We start from the raw sequence: 18,026 nt of genomic DNA, 5'->3' as shown, positions 1-18,026 counted from the left end.
GTGGCTTGTTTTTCTGGCTTTGTAAAAGCTTATCAATCTGTTCTAAAATTGTCAATATCAGCTCGTCGAGTTCTACCAACATAACTTTTTATTTCTAAAAAACATGAACCTTAAATGCAAATGACAGATGGAAGTTATATTTTTTTCTGTTTCGGCATAAGAGTATTCATTTTGTTACTATACACAAAGTACATTTTAAGCAAAAACACGATTATATAGACTATTTTACTTATGAACTTAAAATGAGACTCCATTTAAATTTTTTTTTTACCGTTTTTAATATTGAAACTTTTTCTATTTTTTTGGGTAATATTTCTATTTATCACGAGTAAACAAGTGAAATTAAAACAATAACAAATTTATAGACATAAATTAAGCATTATTGTCTAGACCAGGATTTTTTTTATGTCGAAAAACATTTTGTCTTTGATAATAATACGTACTTAGACTTCTAAAGAAATTATATAACATACGATCCTCCTTATTCTCCACCTGATATGTGTGATATTATTGTTCGAACAATACAAAAAGATTTATATTAAGAGTGTACCGGATTTTTTTATTGGACATTGCTTACGAATGAACAACGAAAATAGTTATTTTACCTCATAATATCATTTATATCGTTCGCTCGAGAAAACTAGCATATTTGAGTAATTTACCAATCGTCATAAAACCATTTATTTCAAATTTTAATATTTTCAAATCGCAGGTAGGAAATTGGCTCGTTAAAAAAGCATTATTAATGAAAAAGCAAGATGTCTTACCTTTGAAATAATTTGCGATTTTCATATTTTTATGAATGTGCCATGATAGTAAATACATGTCCTTATTTTATTTCATTATGCGAATGAAAAAGTCGATTTTACCCAAGATGTTTCTTTTCTTTATAATAGACGCCATTTTCTCTTCTTATTCTTAATTATTTTTTTGAAAGAAATGTGAGATTTTTCATTATAAAAGTGCATGGGGCCATTTTCCCAATGATAACGTCATCGTAAAACGTTTTAATAAAGATTTATAGAAAAGACGAATTTAAGCAAGTTGTTTTTTGTCTTAATAATAGAGGCCATTTTCTTTTCTATTTTTTAAAACTTTTGTTGATAAAATGTTGGAATTTCATCATTATAAAAGTACATGGGGCCGTTTCCTCAATGATTACGTCATGGTTACGTCATCGGAGTCATTAATCGTTTTACGAAAGATTCACCAAAAAGTCGATTTTAAGTAAGATGTTTCTTGTCTTAATGATAGACACCATTTTCTCTTCTACTTCTTAAACTTTTGTTTTACTAAGTGTTAGATTTTTCATTAAAAAAAATTACATGGGGTCGTTCTTCCAATGATTACGTTATGATAACGTCATCGTTGTCATTAAATCGTTTTACTACATTGTTCAGTTATTCTTGACTCTCTCGACATTCAAATATGCACTCGGCTACTCTTTATAGATCTCTATTATAAATAATGCTTCTCACGGATACAGTTTCAAACATTCTAGGTTTGTAAAAGGTTTGGATTTGAGCTTTCCTGATGAAGATAAGCAGATGAGTTTATTTCATATTCGTTAACAAATTGAAAGTCAACACTTCGGTGTTGACATGAATATCAATAATGTGGTAATTTTTATAAATTTCCTGTTTACAAAACTTTGAATTTTTTGAAAAACTAAGGATTTTCTTATCCCAGGCATAAATTACCTTAGCCGTATTTGGCACAACTTTTTGGAATTTTGAATTCTCAATGCTCTTCAACTTTGTACTTGTTTGGCTTTATAAATATTTTGATTTGAGCGTCACTGATGAGTCTAATGTAGACGAAACGCGCGTCTGGCGTACTAAATTATAATCCTGGTAACTTTGATAACTATTAAGTACGTATATATTTTTCAGTTATTCTTGACTCCCTCATACAAATTTGGACCCGGTCATTCTTTATAGAGTCAATTAGGAAAATGCCTCGGACGCCCTTTATTTATATGTGTTATTGTCATATTCGTTTACAAATTGGTATACATTTTTTCAGTTATCTTTTCATGTGCAAATGATCACTTCTTTCCGAATCATACTATAACTGTGTATTTCGGTACTCATTTCTGTCTTTTAATAAAAAAAACCTATCAATTTCTAGGATGAAACTTAATAAATAAAGAGAACAATAATATACCGCTGTTCGAAATTCATTAATCGATTGAGAAAAAATACAACAAATCCGGATTACAAACTAAAACTTAGGGAAACACATCGAATATAAGAGGATAACTACGACACAACAGAAACACAACATTAGAATGTAACACACACAGAAACGAACTATAATATAACAATGGCCATTTTCCTGACTTGGTACAGGACATTTTAAGAAAAGAATGGTGGATTGAACCAGGCTTTGTGGCTAGCCAAACCTCCCGCGTTTATGGCAATGTAAAATATAAAAGTCATTATAACACAATATTTCTATGCATATTGACTCGGGTAGAAAACAATTGTACTCTTCAGAGTAATTTTAAGAGCTGACTTTAAATCTGATGGCTTGTTTGAGAAACGTATTCGAGTATTCGTTGCAGAAAAAAATAAAATCACAAAAATACCGAACGCCGATGAAAATTACAAACGGAAAGTCTCTAATCAAATAACAAAATCAAAAGCCCGAACACACCAAACGAATGGATGACAACTGTCATACTCCTGACTTGGTATGGGACTTCCCTAATTGAATTTTCCTCGGAGATCAGTATTTTTGTGATTTTAGTTTTTATGATAAATATCATAAATGTTTCCTCTTAAATGTCCCTGGATATAATGATAATTACTTAGAAACTACATTTCCAGCTCAATCAAGCAAAGTTGGTCCAAATTAGTAAAAAATCCGTTCTGAATAGGTCCCTTTTAACGTATAGCTCAAAACTTCTCTGGCTTTCAAATTTGGGTCTGAACATTATGAACGAAAGTAAATTTAGAAAATCACTTCGAACGCATGACAATTCATAAAGCACTACTGTCGCTAACAAGCACAGGTTCGATAACACTGCACGTTTTCTGATAGACTTCTATATCATCAACTGCTCAATAGTTCGTGATTCGTATGTGACATGATTTATAATATTGACAGTATGCACAAACAAGGAAACAAATCTATATTTAATTAGGTTATGTGATAACTTATAAAAACTCCTCTTTTGAAGACAGACAGATGTCGTTTATTTCAAAGAATTTGCTATTTTCATATTAAAAATAAATACGTTTTAATAAACAATTTCATTATCCTAAGGGGGAAAAATCAATTTTATGCAAGATGTTTCTATTCTTAATAATAGATACCGTTTTCTAATCTACTTCTCAAAATTTATTTAAAAGAAATATCGGAATGTTCAAATTTATAGTACGTGTGACCTACGTTCACTCGAAATTGAATAATGACAAGTATTACTTTTGCGCGAAAAATTTTGATTTGCTGCATTTGTCATTTACGTTTATCACTTTCACAATTGGGCTAATTGTTTTGCCTCAAACTTTACATTTACGATCAGTTGCAAATGTTTTTGAAATTCATCTCCAACAAATTCCTCCTTATTCTTTTGATAGGAAATTATGTTAATCTATGCAAACTTAGTGAACAAGTTAATTTCGCACACGTTTTATGGGTTCTGTCGCGCAAATGTAACGCACCGCACAATGTTTACGTCATCGCAATCATAAATCATTCTACTGATTATTCGTCGGTGTCAGTTGTTATCAGATTTATAATATGCCTTTCAAATATTCTCCTTTGTTAAAATAAGCCAATATGAAACTAGGATTCAAACTTCCTCATGCAGTATTGACATTAAGTGTGATCTGCCTTACTTTTTATGTCTCTTCTGCGTATGAAGCTCTTCCAAGTATTTACAGTTTATACAGTTTTTGCTTCCTTAGAATGTCGTATCCAGTACCTTGGTAAATTAAAACAACTAAATCTTTCCGGGAAGACTTTACACAAAAAACATGTAATGGAGTACATCTGATTTTTTTTATCAATTGTTCTGAACTCCTGAAGGTACACATTCGATTGGATAATGGAAATGTTATCAAACAAATAAAACAGGTTAATTTACGATATGAAATAATGTTACATTACTGTTCCAGATATTAGACCGCAACCTTTTGTTTGTGCCTGTTCCAAACCAGGGATCCTGTAATCCAGTTATTGTCGTTTGTTTTAGTATATCATATTTGGTTTTCGTTTCTGTATATAAATCAGGCCGTTGGTTTCCTAGTTTGAAATATTTTGAAATTGTGTCATGTGGGGCGCTTTAAGAAATTCCTTTGTGGCATGGATATTGCTCATGATTGAACGGCGTACGGTGACTAATGGTTTCTAATATCTACGTCCTGTGTTCTTTTGGGGATAGCTGTCTCATTGGCAACAATACCACATCTCTTTATTCTATTTGTATACATTTTGTTTCATATCTGCATACAATGTGTGAAAACAAGTTAATAATTTTCATCTTTATAAGAGAGGGGCGAAAGATACCATAGGGACAGTCAAACTCATAGATCGTCAAATAAACTGACAACGCCATGGCTAAAAAAATAAAAAGATAAACAGACAAATCATAGTACACAAGACACAACATAAGAAATTAAAGACTAAGCAACATGAACCCAACCAAAAAAAAAACAAAAAACTGAAGGATAAATGATATCACGTGAAAAACCTTGAACACCAGTCATCACTGTATTGCCAATCATTTTACCAAAGAATGTTTCAATTGGTCGCCTAATATTGCCTGAGTTGAAAATCAAAAATTTAATAACCTAAATTGGTGTGATATAAAACAAAGTCAGTGGTAAAAACGAACGAAAATTAAAAACTGTGTGTAAAATTTCATCACGAATAGGACCATATCCAAATTTTAGTATCAAATTCACATTATTAAAAAATAACATACTTAAACTTTAAACTTCACATGAAACAATCATAAAAGAGGGACGAAAGATACCAGAGGGACAGTCAAACTCATAAATCGAAAATAAACTGACAACGACAAGACTAAAAATGAAAAATACAAATAGACAAACAATAGTACACATGACACGACATAAAAAAAAACTAAAGAATAAGCAACACGAACCCCACCAAAAACTAGGGGTGATCTCAGGTGCTCCGGAAGGGTAAGCAGATCCTGCTTCACATGTGGCACCCGTAAGAGTAGAGTTGTGTCCCTTTAAATTACATGCAAAGTATAATGTATGTTTTTTGTTTGCACATGACATACATACCAGAATGGTACGATATTTAAGAACACTCATCCTCTTTGACAAATCAAATTTGATGCAAATGTGGACACGCTGCACAATTATGAAACTATGAAGTATTATGCTTACTTATGAATCGACAGAAAATCAAAACTGTATTGGTAAAATGTACAAAACATAATGTATCTAAATGTCTAAAGTATTTATTATTATCATACATTTTATATCTTTATAATTTAAAACTGCAACCGGATTATCCAGATCAACATACGAAATTGCGTACTATTAAAAAGGAATGAATTTAACTCTGAAACATGGCTGCAGCACAAAATACCCGCGTGATTAAAGTGAAACGTTAGTACCTTTATGACCAAAAATACCCTCATTTTTCCAGGTGCAGTGTAAATTCTCCGAATAACATTCTTAATATAACCTGCATTATTATAAGATATATTTCTATAAACTGAGCGGCAACCGAATGTTTATCTTTGACGCTGCAATCTTTTGACTCTGGGCAAATCCAACACAGTAAAGGCGTTGATTTAAGGTAGCACAATACAAAGATTTTTCATCCCCAATCAGACATCTTTAAACTGATGTAACTCCATTCATCTTTCTTTAAATTTTATAAATGAGGTACCAAAAGAAAGAAGAATGATTAATCTTTCAAATTGTGATAATTTCATTATAACACTTAAACTAAACTTAGTTTATATAATTCTTTTCTAAATGTACACATTTATACTAAACAAAACCAAAACAAATTTTCATATCTGAGAGAATCAGCTCATAAAAATATATGAGTAAGTTTTGTTTAACATCGTATGTCATGCAATTTTTGCTGCCTACGGTCGGTAACGACGGAATTATATTGTTTTAATGAGAAGAACATATCTTTTAAGGGAATACAGAAAACTGCACCTCTTTAGAGCGATGACGTTCAAAATGCATATGTCTTATATAAAAGTCGTCTTTAGGAACACAGTAAACTAAACCTGCAAAGAGAGGTGACGTTCAAAATTCATGTCTTCTATAAAAGAGGGACGAAAGATACCAGAGGCATAGTCAAGCTCATGAATCGAAAATAAACTGACAACGCCATGTCTACAAATGAAAAGACAAACAGACAAACAAAGGTCATCTTAGAGAATACAGATATCTGCATTTTTAAAGAGAGGTGACGTTCAAAGTTCATATGTCTTTTTACAGTGGAAAAGGAGAACGGTGAACTGCCAAGACAAGTTTTGCTTAAAAGAGGTGATCTTTATAGCAGGTTTGCCTGTATGTCTTTCTTTTTAAAAACACTCGTCACTAAATGAATAAAGTCAACAGTAGAATACCGCTGCACAAAAGTCATAAATTGATTGAGAGAAAACAGATCCGGGTTACAAACTAAAACCGAGGGAATCACACCAACTAAAAAAGGAAAACAACGAGACAACATACAAAAATAAACATTTCTGACTTGGTACAGGACTATTAAGAAAAAGAATGGTGGGTTGAACCTGATTTTGTGGCTTGCCAAACCCTGCGCTTTATGGCAATGTTAAATATACCACTAAAATGACCACATTACATGACAACACTACAGTACAAATAAATGCAAGAACACCAAAGACAGAAAATATATAAATAATAATATTACATCAATCTATAGATAAGAAAACAATTGCCAATCTGTCAACATCCATCACTTTACTGGTCATAGTATCATGAACTTTGTTCGACCGATCATTTGCCACTTTCTTCATTCCTCTGCATATCATATTGTCCATATTTTATCCATTACACATGTTATCATACACTTTGGTCATATTAAACTTGTTTAAATAAGTGTATTCCTGCAGAATCGTTGGTGAATCAGAAAGTCGTAGGCTTTTGTATAGATTTTTACATTCTTTGTCAATGAGTTTTAATACATCTTTTGGAACATTATAAATCCATTTCAATGATACCAAAAGGGAATTTGCAATGCGAGTTTCAAATCTACCATTGGATGAGCTGACTTTTCCTTGAGTATGAGTTATAAGCCAACTGTCAAATTTACTGGTGTACCTTAAATTTAAGAACAAATATATTTTTTTAGCCATTATTACTGGATTTGCAGCAAGACATTCATATTTTAGCAAAAAGATTTTCTCTTTCATCTCGTGGTTTTCAATGTTAATGTTATGGTCCATCTTAAAACATAAACTCTGTGACTCATTTCCTACATGTTGATAGTCTATTTGCTCGGCTTTTTGACGAGAATATAGAATTGCCCTGGGATCTCTAACTAAATGGACAACCTTAAGTTCCGGAATTTTAGTAATAATTTTAGAAAGTTTATCACATGACATTCGTATTGTTTTGATGAGAACAGTCGATGAGTTTTTACAAAGCGCTTCAAGATTTTTTATACATTTTCCCTTTGTTGCTGAATCAAAGTCTACAGAGGCATTTACTTGACGGTTTTTGTAGGACTGGTAACACTCATTTAAAATGTCGTATCCAGTGCCTTGGGCAAAGAACCAAAATGATTTTGAAATCTCAGCCGGAAGATGAGAAAAATTACACATAAACAGGTTTTGTAATACATCTGAAATTTTGTTCATGTTCTTGATCTCATCTTCTGAATTTCTGAAATTAAACAAAACAAAAGAAATAATTAATATGTTAACGAACAAATAAAACAGGTTAATTTCATATAAAAAATAGTGTTACGACTTTTATACGGATTAAGATGGTACCCAACACTTTAACTAAAATTAATTTGGCTCGTTTAATTTTCTTGAAATTTTGACAAAGTATTTACTTTGACCCTTTGACAAAAATATAAAAACTTTAAAAAAATTGAACCAACCGTTTTATCAGAAAAATTACACTGGTTATATAGCAGTTTGACAAACACTTATTTTTTATCATTGAGAAGCTTAATATTCCATTTACAACACAACGTAATTAAAACGTTTAGCTGATTTTACAGAGTTATCTCCCTGTACTGTTAGGTACCACCTTAAGGGACTGTGTTATTCTTTATGTTCCCGTCAAAAGCTGAGAGACTGTTTCATACATTAAGTCGTTGTTTAGTTTTTTTGAATTGTTTTTTTTATGTTTTTTCATGTTAGTTTTAGAAGTGGTATGGGTATTGCTAATTTTTTAATGACGTATAGTTAGGGAGCTACCATTAGATTTTTAGGGGGGGCTAGGATGAAAAATTTTGTCCTGTATTTTTTTTAGCTGTTATCTCTGTCCTGCCTTTTTATTTTTCACTCTAATCGGTCCTGTCCTTCCTATTTTTTCAAATTTCATCCTAGCCCCCCCCCCCATAAAAATCAAATGGTAGCTCCCTTACCAATAGTTGTTATAGCATCTACGTCTTGTAGTCTTCGGGGATAGATGTCTTATTGGCAATCATACCACATCTTCTTGTGCATGCATTTTGACTCATCTCTGCATAAAATGTGTGAAACAAATAAAGACTCTTTTACTTTATAAATAACGTGATAAACGAAGAACGCTGTATGTCATTCCGTTCACCAAACAATGTCTCGGTTGGTGATATACCGAATATTGTCTGACTTCAAAATTTTACATTGAATAACCTTAATTAATGAGATATTAAATTCAAATTCAATTCAAATATTTATTGACATGAACAATAAGTTTGTGACAAATAATATAAACATACCCAAAATACATTCCACAAACAAAATCATATGAAAAGATAAAACATAAAAAATAAAAAAAAGCAAAACAATCTATCTATATGATATATAAATATAAATACATATTCTACCACTGCATCGAGTGTGATACGACATTTATCCGCTCGAGACAGTTAAATTTTCAAATTTAAAACGCGAGGCTCGCCGAGCGTTTTAAAGTTTAAAATTTAACTGTCGAGAGTGGATAAATATCGTATTACACGAGATTTGGTGGTGGAATCTGTTTCTCTAGTGATTTTAAACAATACGCAGGCAAACTTATTCCTTCTTTGCGACTGATCAACAAAAAGATGTGTTCTTTCTATGTGACGTCATCAGGCATGGTCGCCTTTTTTCATGCCGTCACAATAGGAAACTCAGAGGAAAACAAGAAAATTCGACGTCATAATCGAATTTTAACCAATGAAGAACTGAGATCAAACGAACCACACGTTGATTAAATGTTTTTATACAATGGGTGCAGAAAGGGATAAATAGACGAAGAATTAGAGAAATATATTTAAATAAATAAATCAAGAGTCCCCTGTCCTCAGTTCTAATGCCTGTTTAAGAAAAAAGATAAGCTTTCTACTTCTTTGGAGGTTGATAGGCAAAGAAGATATTTTATTTTTTCATTGTCTTGCCAGGACATAAAATCTGGCATATGTTAACTACATTTCCTATAAGGTTGTTTCTTAGTTTAGAGTTTTCTACAGTATAAAATAAATTGAGCTTCATCCTTCAGTGTATTACAGGATGTGCATAGTCTTAGTTCTCTAGTTATTTTTAAATGTCTTTCTTTTTCTATCATTAAATGTCTTCCTTTTTCTATCATTAAATTATGGTCGTTAATTCTCATTTTTGTTATGTTACTTCTCTTTTCAAAAGATTTACAGTTTAAGTAATTTTCCATTTCTAAATTTTGCTTTAAACTTTTATATAATTACAATTTACTCTTTTTATCTATTTTTTCAATTTGTTTTTCAAATATATATTTGTAGAAATTTAAGAATTTGTGTTTTAAGAATTTTTTTTAACAACTTTGAGTATTTTTTTCTTTTGTTTGCTTCAAGAATGGATACGTCCATGTTTACATCTTTCAAAATATTTTTAACATGTGTAAACAAGGTAAAGCAACCTGATCCAACTAAACTTTTAGAAAGTAAAAAGGATTTAAATAATAATGGATTAATTTCATAATTTAAAGTAAAGTATACTTGGAGTTTTTATATGCATCTCTAGTGGGAATCTCCCTAGCTCTGTTTTCACAGCTATGTTTCAGGAAGATTTTCTTGTTCCGAGGATAAAATTACAGAAATACAAATGTATTTTTTTTAAACAGGATTTATCAGTAAAATTAATTCGCTATTGGTTTTACTATAGAGTCAAAAAGACTGCGAGCTGCTTTAACTGGCAGATTAGTTACAGAACCAGTACAAGTTTTAATGGCGAACATCACTTTCCTTGCTTTATTTACTAGCTCTTCAGAGCTATGTATTTCATTTGTTTTTACAAGTATTCCAAGAAATGAATACTCGGAGACATTTGACAAATTTTCAATTTTATAGTTTGTAAAAGATGTTTCCACATTTTTTTTTATTATTTAAAAGAACATCAGTGTTATTAAGGATGTATTCTTCTGAAATTTCAGTCTCGTTGAAATCTCGTTCTGGAATTATTTCTTAAAAATCTAATACAAGTGAAAAATATCAATGAATTTAAAAAAATGTTATAATCAAACTTAACTCTGTGAAAAAATTAAGTATTTCCAATGGGAAGTTTTTGAGTAATCAATTTTTCAAATTTTATTACCAATCAAGTCAGTCTTTTTAGCCAAAATTTTGACAAAATGGGTGAGGGATACAAAAAATGATTTTACCAGAAACATGTACATCCCACATCCCTTTTTTCTTTTCAAATTTCTTAGATACGTATTTTTTCAATCATTTATAACAAAGAAGTTGAAAAAATATGCAAGTTGTACTTAAAACAGAGAAAAAATAAAAAATTGACAAATTTGACAACATGGTAAATTTGACACAAAAAAGCATCAAAATATGGTAAAACTTTCTTATATTAACACCTACCTATATTTTTTTTTTAATTCACATGTATTCAGATTGGTCCCCTTCATCTTTGTTGAAAGTATGACAAAAAGTTTAATTGTGGAAATGTGATATTTTTCGTGATTTTAGCAAAAAATAGGTAAAAATTGATGAAAAATGGTAAAATCATCAAAATTGGGTACTTTCAAAGGGCCATAGCAACAAAAAAGTGCACCACCATATGATTTTTTCTTCACCAATTATTTTTTAACAGTCATATAAACCCAAAAAACAGGTTTAGAAAAAAAACACTATTTTCTACATAAGAAAATGCCTGTACCAAGTCAGGAATATGACAGTTGTTATCCATTCGTTTGATGTGTTTATGTTTTTGATTTTGCCACTTTCCGTTTTCGATATTTTTGTGATTTTACTTTTTTTGGACAGGCTAGTGATATAGTAGTTCAAGTACTAAGACAACTCGAACAACGAGGCCTAACATACATGTAATGAAAAATAACAGTAAAATCATGAATATAAACATATCCATATTTTAGCATCTAATAAGATTATATAGTTATAGAAAATATGATTAAACTTCTAAACTTTCAAATAAAGAATAATAAAAGTTGTGTACCTGCATATTGCATCCCAAGTATAATATGTGGCGTTTCTTTTCATGCCGTGACATATATTCCAAAATGGTTCGAAAATTAGGAAGACACCTTTACTTTGACTAATCAAATCTGATGTAAATGTCGACCCACTGCGCATGTAGGAAACTATGAGTATCTTATTAACCCTAGATACCTCTAAAACGAAAAAAAAAAGGAAAAATTTAGTTGAAAAAGACTCAAAATTCAAAGTATATCCAATTTCTAAAAAAAACTAACGCATCCGTTAAGTTTTGTGAGTTGTGTCAATTCGCAGTTGCGGCCAGTTGTACAGAAATGCAAGGCTTTGCATATAGATATAGAGATCGTCATCTTTCTGCACGTTTATGACTCCTTAAAACTTCTCTACTTGTCTGTTACAAGACAGACTTATATGTGCACCACGTCCGTCAAATAAGATTAACGCTTCATTCATTTCATCAGAAACGCACAAACTTAAATATTTAAAAGCCAGGAACCTGTAAATACAGTGAAGCGTGATGAGCTATTTGATCGAACATACTAATTTGTTTTCAAGTGGCAGGCTTTATTTTTCAATTTAACTATAAACCAAGTTTAATCCGCCATTTTCTACTTAAAAAATACCTATACCAAGTAAGAAATATGAACAGTTGTTATCCACTTGTTTTATGTGTTTGAGCTTTAAATATTGACATTTGATTAGAAAGATTCCGTTATTTCAGTATTTTTGTTATTTTACTTTTTTCTCAACTGTGCGGCAACCGACTGTATATCTTTGACGCCGCAATCGTTTGGCAAAGAAAAGTCAAACATGGTAATAGCGATATTTTGGACTAACTTACCATTGGAATTAATTAATTTTTCCTTTTGGGTGGTCCTTGGCTTTGATATCGAACTAACTCTACTCTCATGCTCTGGAGGTTCCCACACATTCGTATTCTTCAAGTTATATTCTCCTGCAAATCATCGATTGCTACTGAATAGAACATCGCCACATTATGTATGTATGTGCCGGTCCCAATAGTTATCAAAGGTACCAGGATTATAATTTAATACGCCAGACGTGCGTTTCGTATACATAAGACATCAGTGACGCTCAGATCAAAAAAGTTATAAAGCCAAACAAATACAAAGTTCCCAAGTCAGAAGCCTGTAATTCTGTAGTTGTCGTTTGATTATGTGTATCATATTTGTTTTTCGTTTATTTTTTTAACATAAATAAGGCCGTTAGTTTCCTCGTTTGGATTGGGTTGCATTGTCATTTCGGGGCCTTTTATAGGTGACTATACGGTATGGGCTTTGGTCATTGTTGAAGGCTGTATCTTCTTTAAGTTTTCCAGTTTTCCATCTGATTAAAGATGAATAATAACTGCATGGTGCGTACGTGGCCTATTTATTTAAAACTAGTTAATATTTTAATTATATATACAAAACGGTGCAGAGAACAGATGTAATGATTAAAACTGTACAGGAAATGAAGCTATTTAAATGATAGTGGAGAGAACAGCACATGTAAGCTGCTCTCTGAAAGAATCGACTGTCTGTGTATTTACAACTGTAGTTGGAAAAAGATTCCATTGCGTTATTGTGTATGGGAAAAATGAAAATCTGTACGAGTCTCTGGATGTATAAATTTGTCTGAAGGTGTGAGAATGATGTTTTATGGTTCTTTAGTCTGCTGGAATGAGATTTGTGCTAGATGGTATAGCAACAAGATGATGTGTGATCTTGTACATCATAACCAGACGTGCACGCAGTCTGCGTTGTGTTAATTGAGGCCAGTTGAGTGTGATCAGCATGTTTGATACACTGCTAATGTTATGAATCAAACCATGTATTTGGTTTTCATGTTATATTTGTTATTCTCGTGGTGTTTTGTCTGATGCTTGGTCCGTTTCTGTGTGTGTTACGTTTCGGTGTTATGTCGTTGTTCTCCTCTTATATTTAATGCGTTTCCCTCGGTTTAAGTTTGTTACCCCGGGGCCCGATTTTGTTTTTTGTCCCTGGATTTATGAGTTTTGAACAGCGGTATACTACTGTTGCCTTTATTTATGATACCGGTTGCAGGCATACCGAGCAGCTCTTTTGGACCTTCTCTATCTTCGAGATATATTCTGAAGTGTGGAGGTCCCAAACCGAGCAAGAGTACTCGAGTTTGGGACGGACAAGTGCTTGGTATGCCTGGCTCTTAATGTTTTGATTTGATGTTTTCAGGCTTCTTCAAAGGAATGCGAGTGTTTTGTTGGCTTTCGAGATATTGTCATCTATGTGTTTGTCCCATTTTAGGTTTGATTGTAATGTGATGTCTAAGTACATAGCAGATGTAACAGTTTCTACAATATGATTGTGAAGAGTGTAATTGTGTTGTAAAGGTTGACGTTTGTGTAGTTGTGACAGAGAGAACGTTACACTTGTCTGGGTGGAATGCCATCAGCCAGTCCTCTTCCGATTCTGTAGCTGCATCAATATCAGCTTGCAGTTTTAGGCAGTCACTCTGGGATTTTAGTGGCATGTATATGGTACTGTCATCAGCAAATGATTTTAGTTTGCTATGTGTATGGTAGTATGGAAGGTCGTTAATATAGGCCAAGAATAAGACTGGACATAAGACAGTTCCTTGGGGAACCCCAGAGGTGAATGGGACTGTGCTTAATGATTTTCCATCCATAACACTTGTCTGAGTACGATCGTAAAGAAATGCAAGGATCCAGTTTAATGTATTTCCATGAATGTCAAAATAATGTAATTTGTATAGTAAGTGACGATGCGGAACTTTATCAAAGGCCTTCACAAAGGCCATTATTACAAGATCTGTTTGTGTATTTTTATTGTTTGTGGATTGAAGTTCTTGGATAAAGGAGAGAAATTGTGTCTCGCAAGATCTAGAGCGCCGAAAGCCATGTTGGAGGTCGTACAAGATGTTATTTGTTTCGAGATGTTTCATAATATGTGATGTTACTATGTGTTCCATTAACTTGCAGCAAATACAAGTGGATGAGATAGGTTTATAATTGACCGGTTTATGTTTTTCCCCTTTTTTATATGCTGGTGCGACTCTAGCATGTTTCCAATCGTTAGGTGTAATACAAATGTTATAAGATTTTTTGAAAATTTGGCATAGAATTGGTCCAATTTGTGTCTGCATTTCTTTGAGTAAGCGGTCACTGATGTTATCTGGGCCGATGGCTTTATGAGAGTTGATCTTATTTAAGAGATTTTCAATCCCGTTAGATGTAATATATAATTCACTAATTTCAGGATGTAAACTGCATGATCCCTTTGTTTGGTATAGGGTCATTTGTTACTGGGGTAAATACAGATTGGAATTGTTCGTTTAAAAGATTTACTTTCTCTGTAGCGTCTGTAATGATGTTGCCGTCTTTCTATATTGCAGAGATGCCAGATTTGTCAGTTCTTATTGGCTTGATGTGTTGGAAAAGCTTTTTATATATGCTATGATTTTGTGCTTGAATATCTGGTTCATTGATGGTAAGATCACAGATTAGTTTTTCGATGTATTCCCAGTAGGCTTTCCTTTGTTCTTTTTGTATCTCAGCTTCCATCTTTTTATTATTCTGTGTTAGAAACTTTATGGTGACCTATAGTTGTTAATTTCTGTGTTATTTGGTCTCTTGTGGAGAGTTTTCTCTTTGGAAATCATACCAAATCTTCTTTTTTTTTTATATTTTCATTATATTTATAAATCGATTGAAAATAATTTCCAGTTATTGTGGCTTACTTGTGAGATGATTTCTCATGATTCTTTCATCCGGCGTTTCTGCCTTTATCACTGTTGCGAAACGCAAATGGTCTACAGAAGATAAATATATTTGAGAAATTAAACATGCGAGCTGTAGGAATAGATTTATTGAAAAGAGTGTCATTTTTCAATTATCTTCTATATTTTAATATAGTTATCCGCTGTTGCCATTTTATTTCACTTTAAAAGTTAACGGCTAGATTATGATTGTTTAGATAACAGTGTGGAATTCATGGCAAGCCATAACTCTACAATGTTATGGTAACCCATAACCTTTCAATGTTTTGAGATATCAATACATTATCCTCTTTCATTTTAGTATGGTTACGTTCTCATTATCGCATATGACGCGTAGCCTTTCAATGCTATAAAATGTATCTAAATCATAAAATGATCAGATTGATTGATCGGTTAGTTTCACCCCATGTCCAACGCATAGATTTTACATCACGGAATTGTGGATCCTCAATGCTCTTCAACTTTGTACTTGTTTGGCTTCATAACTATTTTGATATGAGCGTCACTGATGATTCTTATGTAGACCAAACGTGCGTCTGGCGTACTAAATTATAATCCTGGTACCTATTTACATCGCGTTGAACGTGATCAGAAACACAATATAATTGTTCTGTACCATATGAGTATTTAGACCATACGCGTATGTGTCTACTCAGGTGGTCCAGCCATACTCTTATGGTCTGACAGACCACATGAGGGAGTGGGGAGGGAAAAAGGGGGGTGGGGGTAGGAGGGTCCTGATCCCGAAATCCCGGGCTTAAAAACATGAAATCCCGAGGTCCCGAATTTAAAAAAAATGAAATCCCGACAACCCGAAATTCGAAAAAAGAATTCCCGGATCCCAAAAGGGTCAATCCCAAAATCCCGAGCTTGAAAACACCGGCCAATCCCGACGTCCTGAAAAAAGGTTCTGCCCCTCCTCTTAATACTCATATGGTCCTGAGCATAATCAAAGTTCTGGAATAAGTTAAAATTGTGAAACTTCCTGATTATAAACTGTATTAGCATATTTGAACATGTGACATACTTTTTTCATTTTAAAATCTATTTAGGATTTTATAGAATAGTAAAAACGTTAACATATCCATTTCGTTGCAAGAAATCTCTGTATATTATGTTTATATAATCCCGATAGAGTTAAAATATAAGTATTAAATATAGACTTTATGTTGGCCTTTCGTGTCCCCAATATACAAGTGAATGAAGTTAACTTAGGAGCGCTCTGATTTGATGTTAGGGTGCAATATCTTTTATCTTTTTAATCTTATTTAAGAATCACCAAGGAACTATACAAGTCCTCGGAATAAATAACTGCAGTGTGTAAATTTACAATATTAATTTTTCAAATCCAATGAAATTTTTTTAACAGATTAATTCGAAAAGGGCTTTCAAATTTTCACAGAAGTCAACACTTCGGTGTTGACATGAATATCAATTATGTGGTCATTTTTATAAATTTTCTGTGTGCACAACTTTGAATTTTTCGAAAAACTAAGGATTTCATTATCCCAGGCATAGATTACCTTAGCCGTATTTGGTACAACTTTTTGGAATTTTGGATCCTCAATGCTCTTCAACTTTGTAACTGTTTGGCTTTTTAAATATTTTGATAAGAGCGTCACTGATGAGTCTTATGCGTACTAAATTATAATCCTGGTACCTTTGATAACTATGATACATTTGAGGCAAAATTAAGATGGGTATGGCTGATAGAAAAGTTCCGTTGAAAATGGTCATGATACATTTGACTTTTACTTCTTACACAGAATTATTTAATTTGGGATGTAACGCGTCTTCTGATTGGCTGACATCGTTTTTTTATCAGCCCATAGACATAATTTTGCGATGTGGCTGTGACGTCATCAACGTTTTTTTCATGATTAACACCGAATTAAAATGGAATAAAGAATTAAATTATACACAAGAAATGAATGCAATATTTTTTCTGTCTATTCGAAAAAACATAAAAAAAATGTGGTGCACACTTTAAAATAACCCGCTACACATTTTTTCTGTTATATCTTAATAGACAGAAAAAATATTACAGTCATTCCTTATATAATAAAGTTCTAATATGATTTCCATAATTGTTCTGTCCGGGATTTTATTATAAAAGTGTTCGATTTAGAAAATGTTAGTATTGCCTCCTCTGAAAGAATATATATCATATATACTTCTGTTATCACAATAATGTAATATAAATAAATACTATTTTTTTTAAAAATCTTGAACATATCAATTATTTTGCAATAGCACTCACGATACAGTGTTATCACTAAAGAAAACATATATACCTTTATACATTCGATATCCAATAAATAATAATACTGTTAAAAGAAGAACATATAGAGATTTCCGTATTTCAGCAAGAATTGGTTTCCTCGGCCACATTTTTTGTTTGATGAAATGTGATGGTAACATCTTGTATCAGCGAGAGAAAAATATAATCAGATGTTTATATAAATGATTTTTTAATTAGCTATCAAGATGGGTATATCTAATATCAATAATTTTTCTTACACATATGTTTTGGTGTATTTCAGCTTTTTCAATTTTCTTTCAAAGATAAATCCATTTCATTCCGGTTGTATATTTACATTTGTACTTCATTTGTTCAATATCTATATCACGGCCGACACTCG

At 32.1% G+C, this 18,026-nt stretch overlaps 1 protein-coding gene across 3 annotated transcripts; it reads right to left on the bottom strand.

Annotated features, from left to right (window-relative positions):
• Positions 1 to 6,851: 6,851 nt before the first annotated feature.
• On the bottom strand, positions 6,852 to 18,026 carry LOC139500852 (carbohydrate sulfotransferase 4-like). 3 transcript variants are annotated; one of them, XM_071289742.1, is made up of 5 exons: positions 17,905 to 18,026; positions 15,346 to 15,417; positions 12,449 to 12,562; positions 11,609 to 11,783; positions 6,852 to 7,859 (listed from the first exon to the last, which is right to left on the bottom strand). In XM_071289742.1, exons 1-5 carry the CDS (start codon positions 17,906 to 17,908, stop codon positions 7,019 to 7,021), a joined length of 1,206 nt encoding a protein of 401 aa, XP_071145843.1. In that variant the 5' UTR covers positions 17,909 to 18,026; the 3' UTR covers positions 6,852 to 7,018. The 3 variants fall into 3 exon arrangements, with proteins under 3 accessions (XP_071145843.1, XP_071145841.1, XP_071145842.1); XM_071289740.1 differs by lacking the exon at positions 17,905 to 18,026 and adding an exon at positions 17,679 to 17,833; XM_071289741.1 differs by lacking the exons at positions 15,346 to 15,417; positions 17,905 to 18,026 and adding an exon at positions 17,679 to 17,797.

Source organism: Mytilus edulis, chromosome 13, assembly GCF_963676685.1.
Source record: "Mytilus edulis chromosome 13, xbMytEdul2.2, whole genome shotgun sequence".
NCBI lineage: Eukaryota > Metazoa > Mollusca > Bivalvia > Mytilida > Mytilidae > Mytilus > Mytilus edulis.
The sequence above is the reverse complement of the archived record's forward strand: the minus strand, read 5'-3'. Positions and strand labels throughout refer to the sequence as shown.

Coding starts and splice junctions, on each gene's coding strand:
- LOC139500852 (XM_071289740.1), bottom strand. CDS start 17,805: ATGTTACCATCACATTTCATCAAACAAAAAATGTGGCCGAGGAAACCA. Junction 15,418..17,678: donor TGGATATCGAATGTATAAAG/GTATATATGTTT, acceptor TATCTTCTGTAG/ACCATTTGCGTTTCGCAACA. Junction 7,860..11,608: donor ACTTGGGATGCAATATGCAG/GTACACAACTTT, acceptor GTTTAATTTCAG/AAATTCAGAAGATGAGATCA.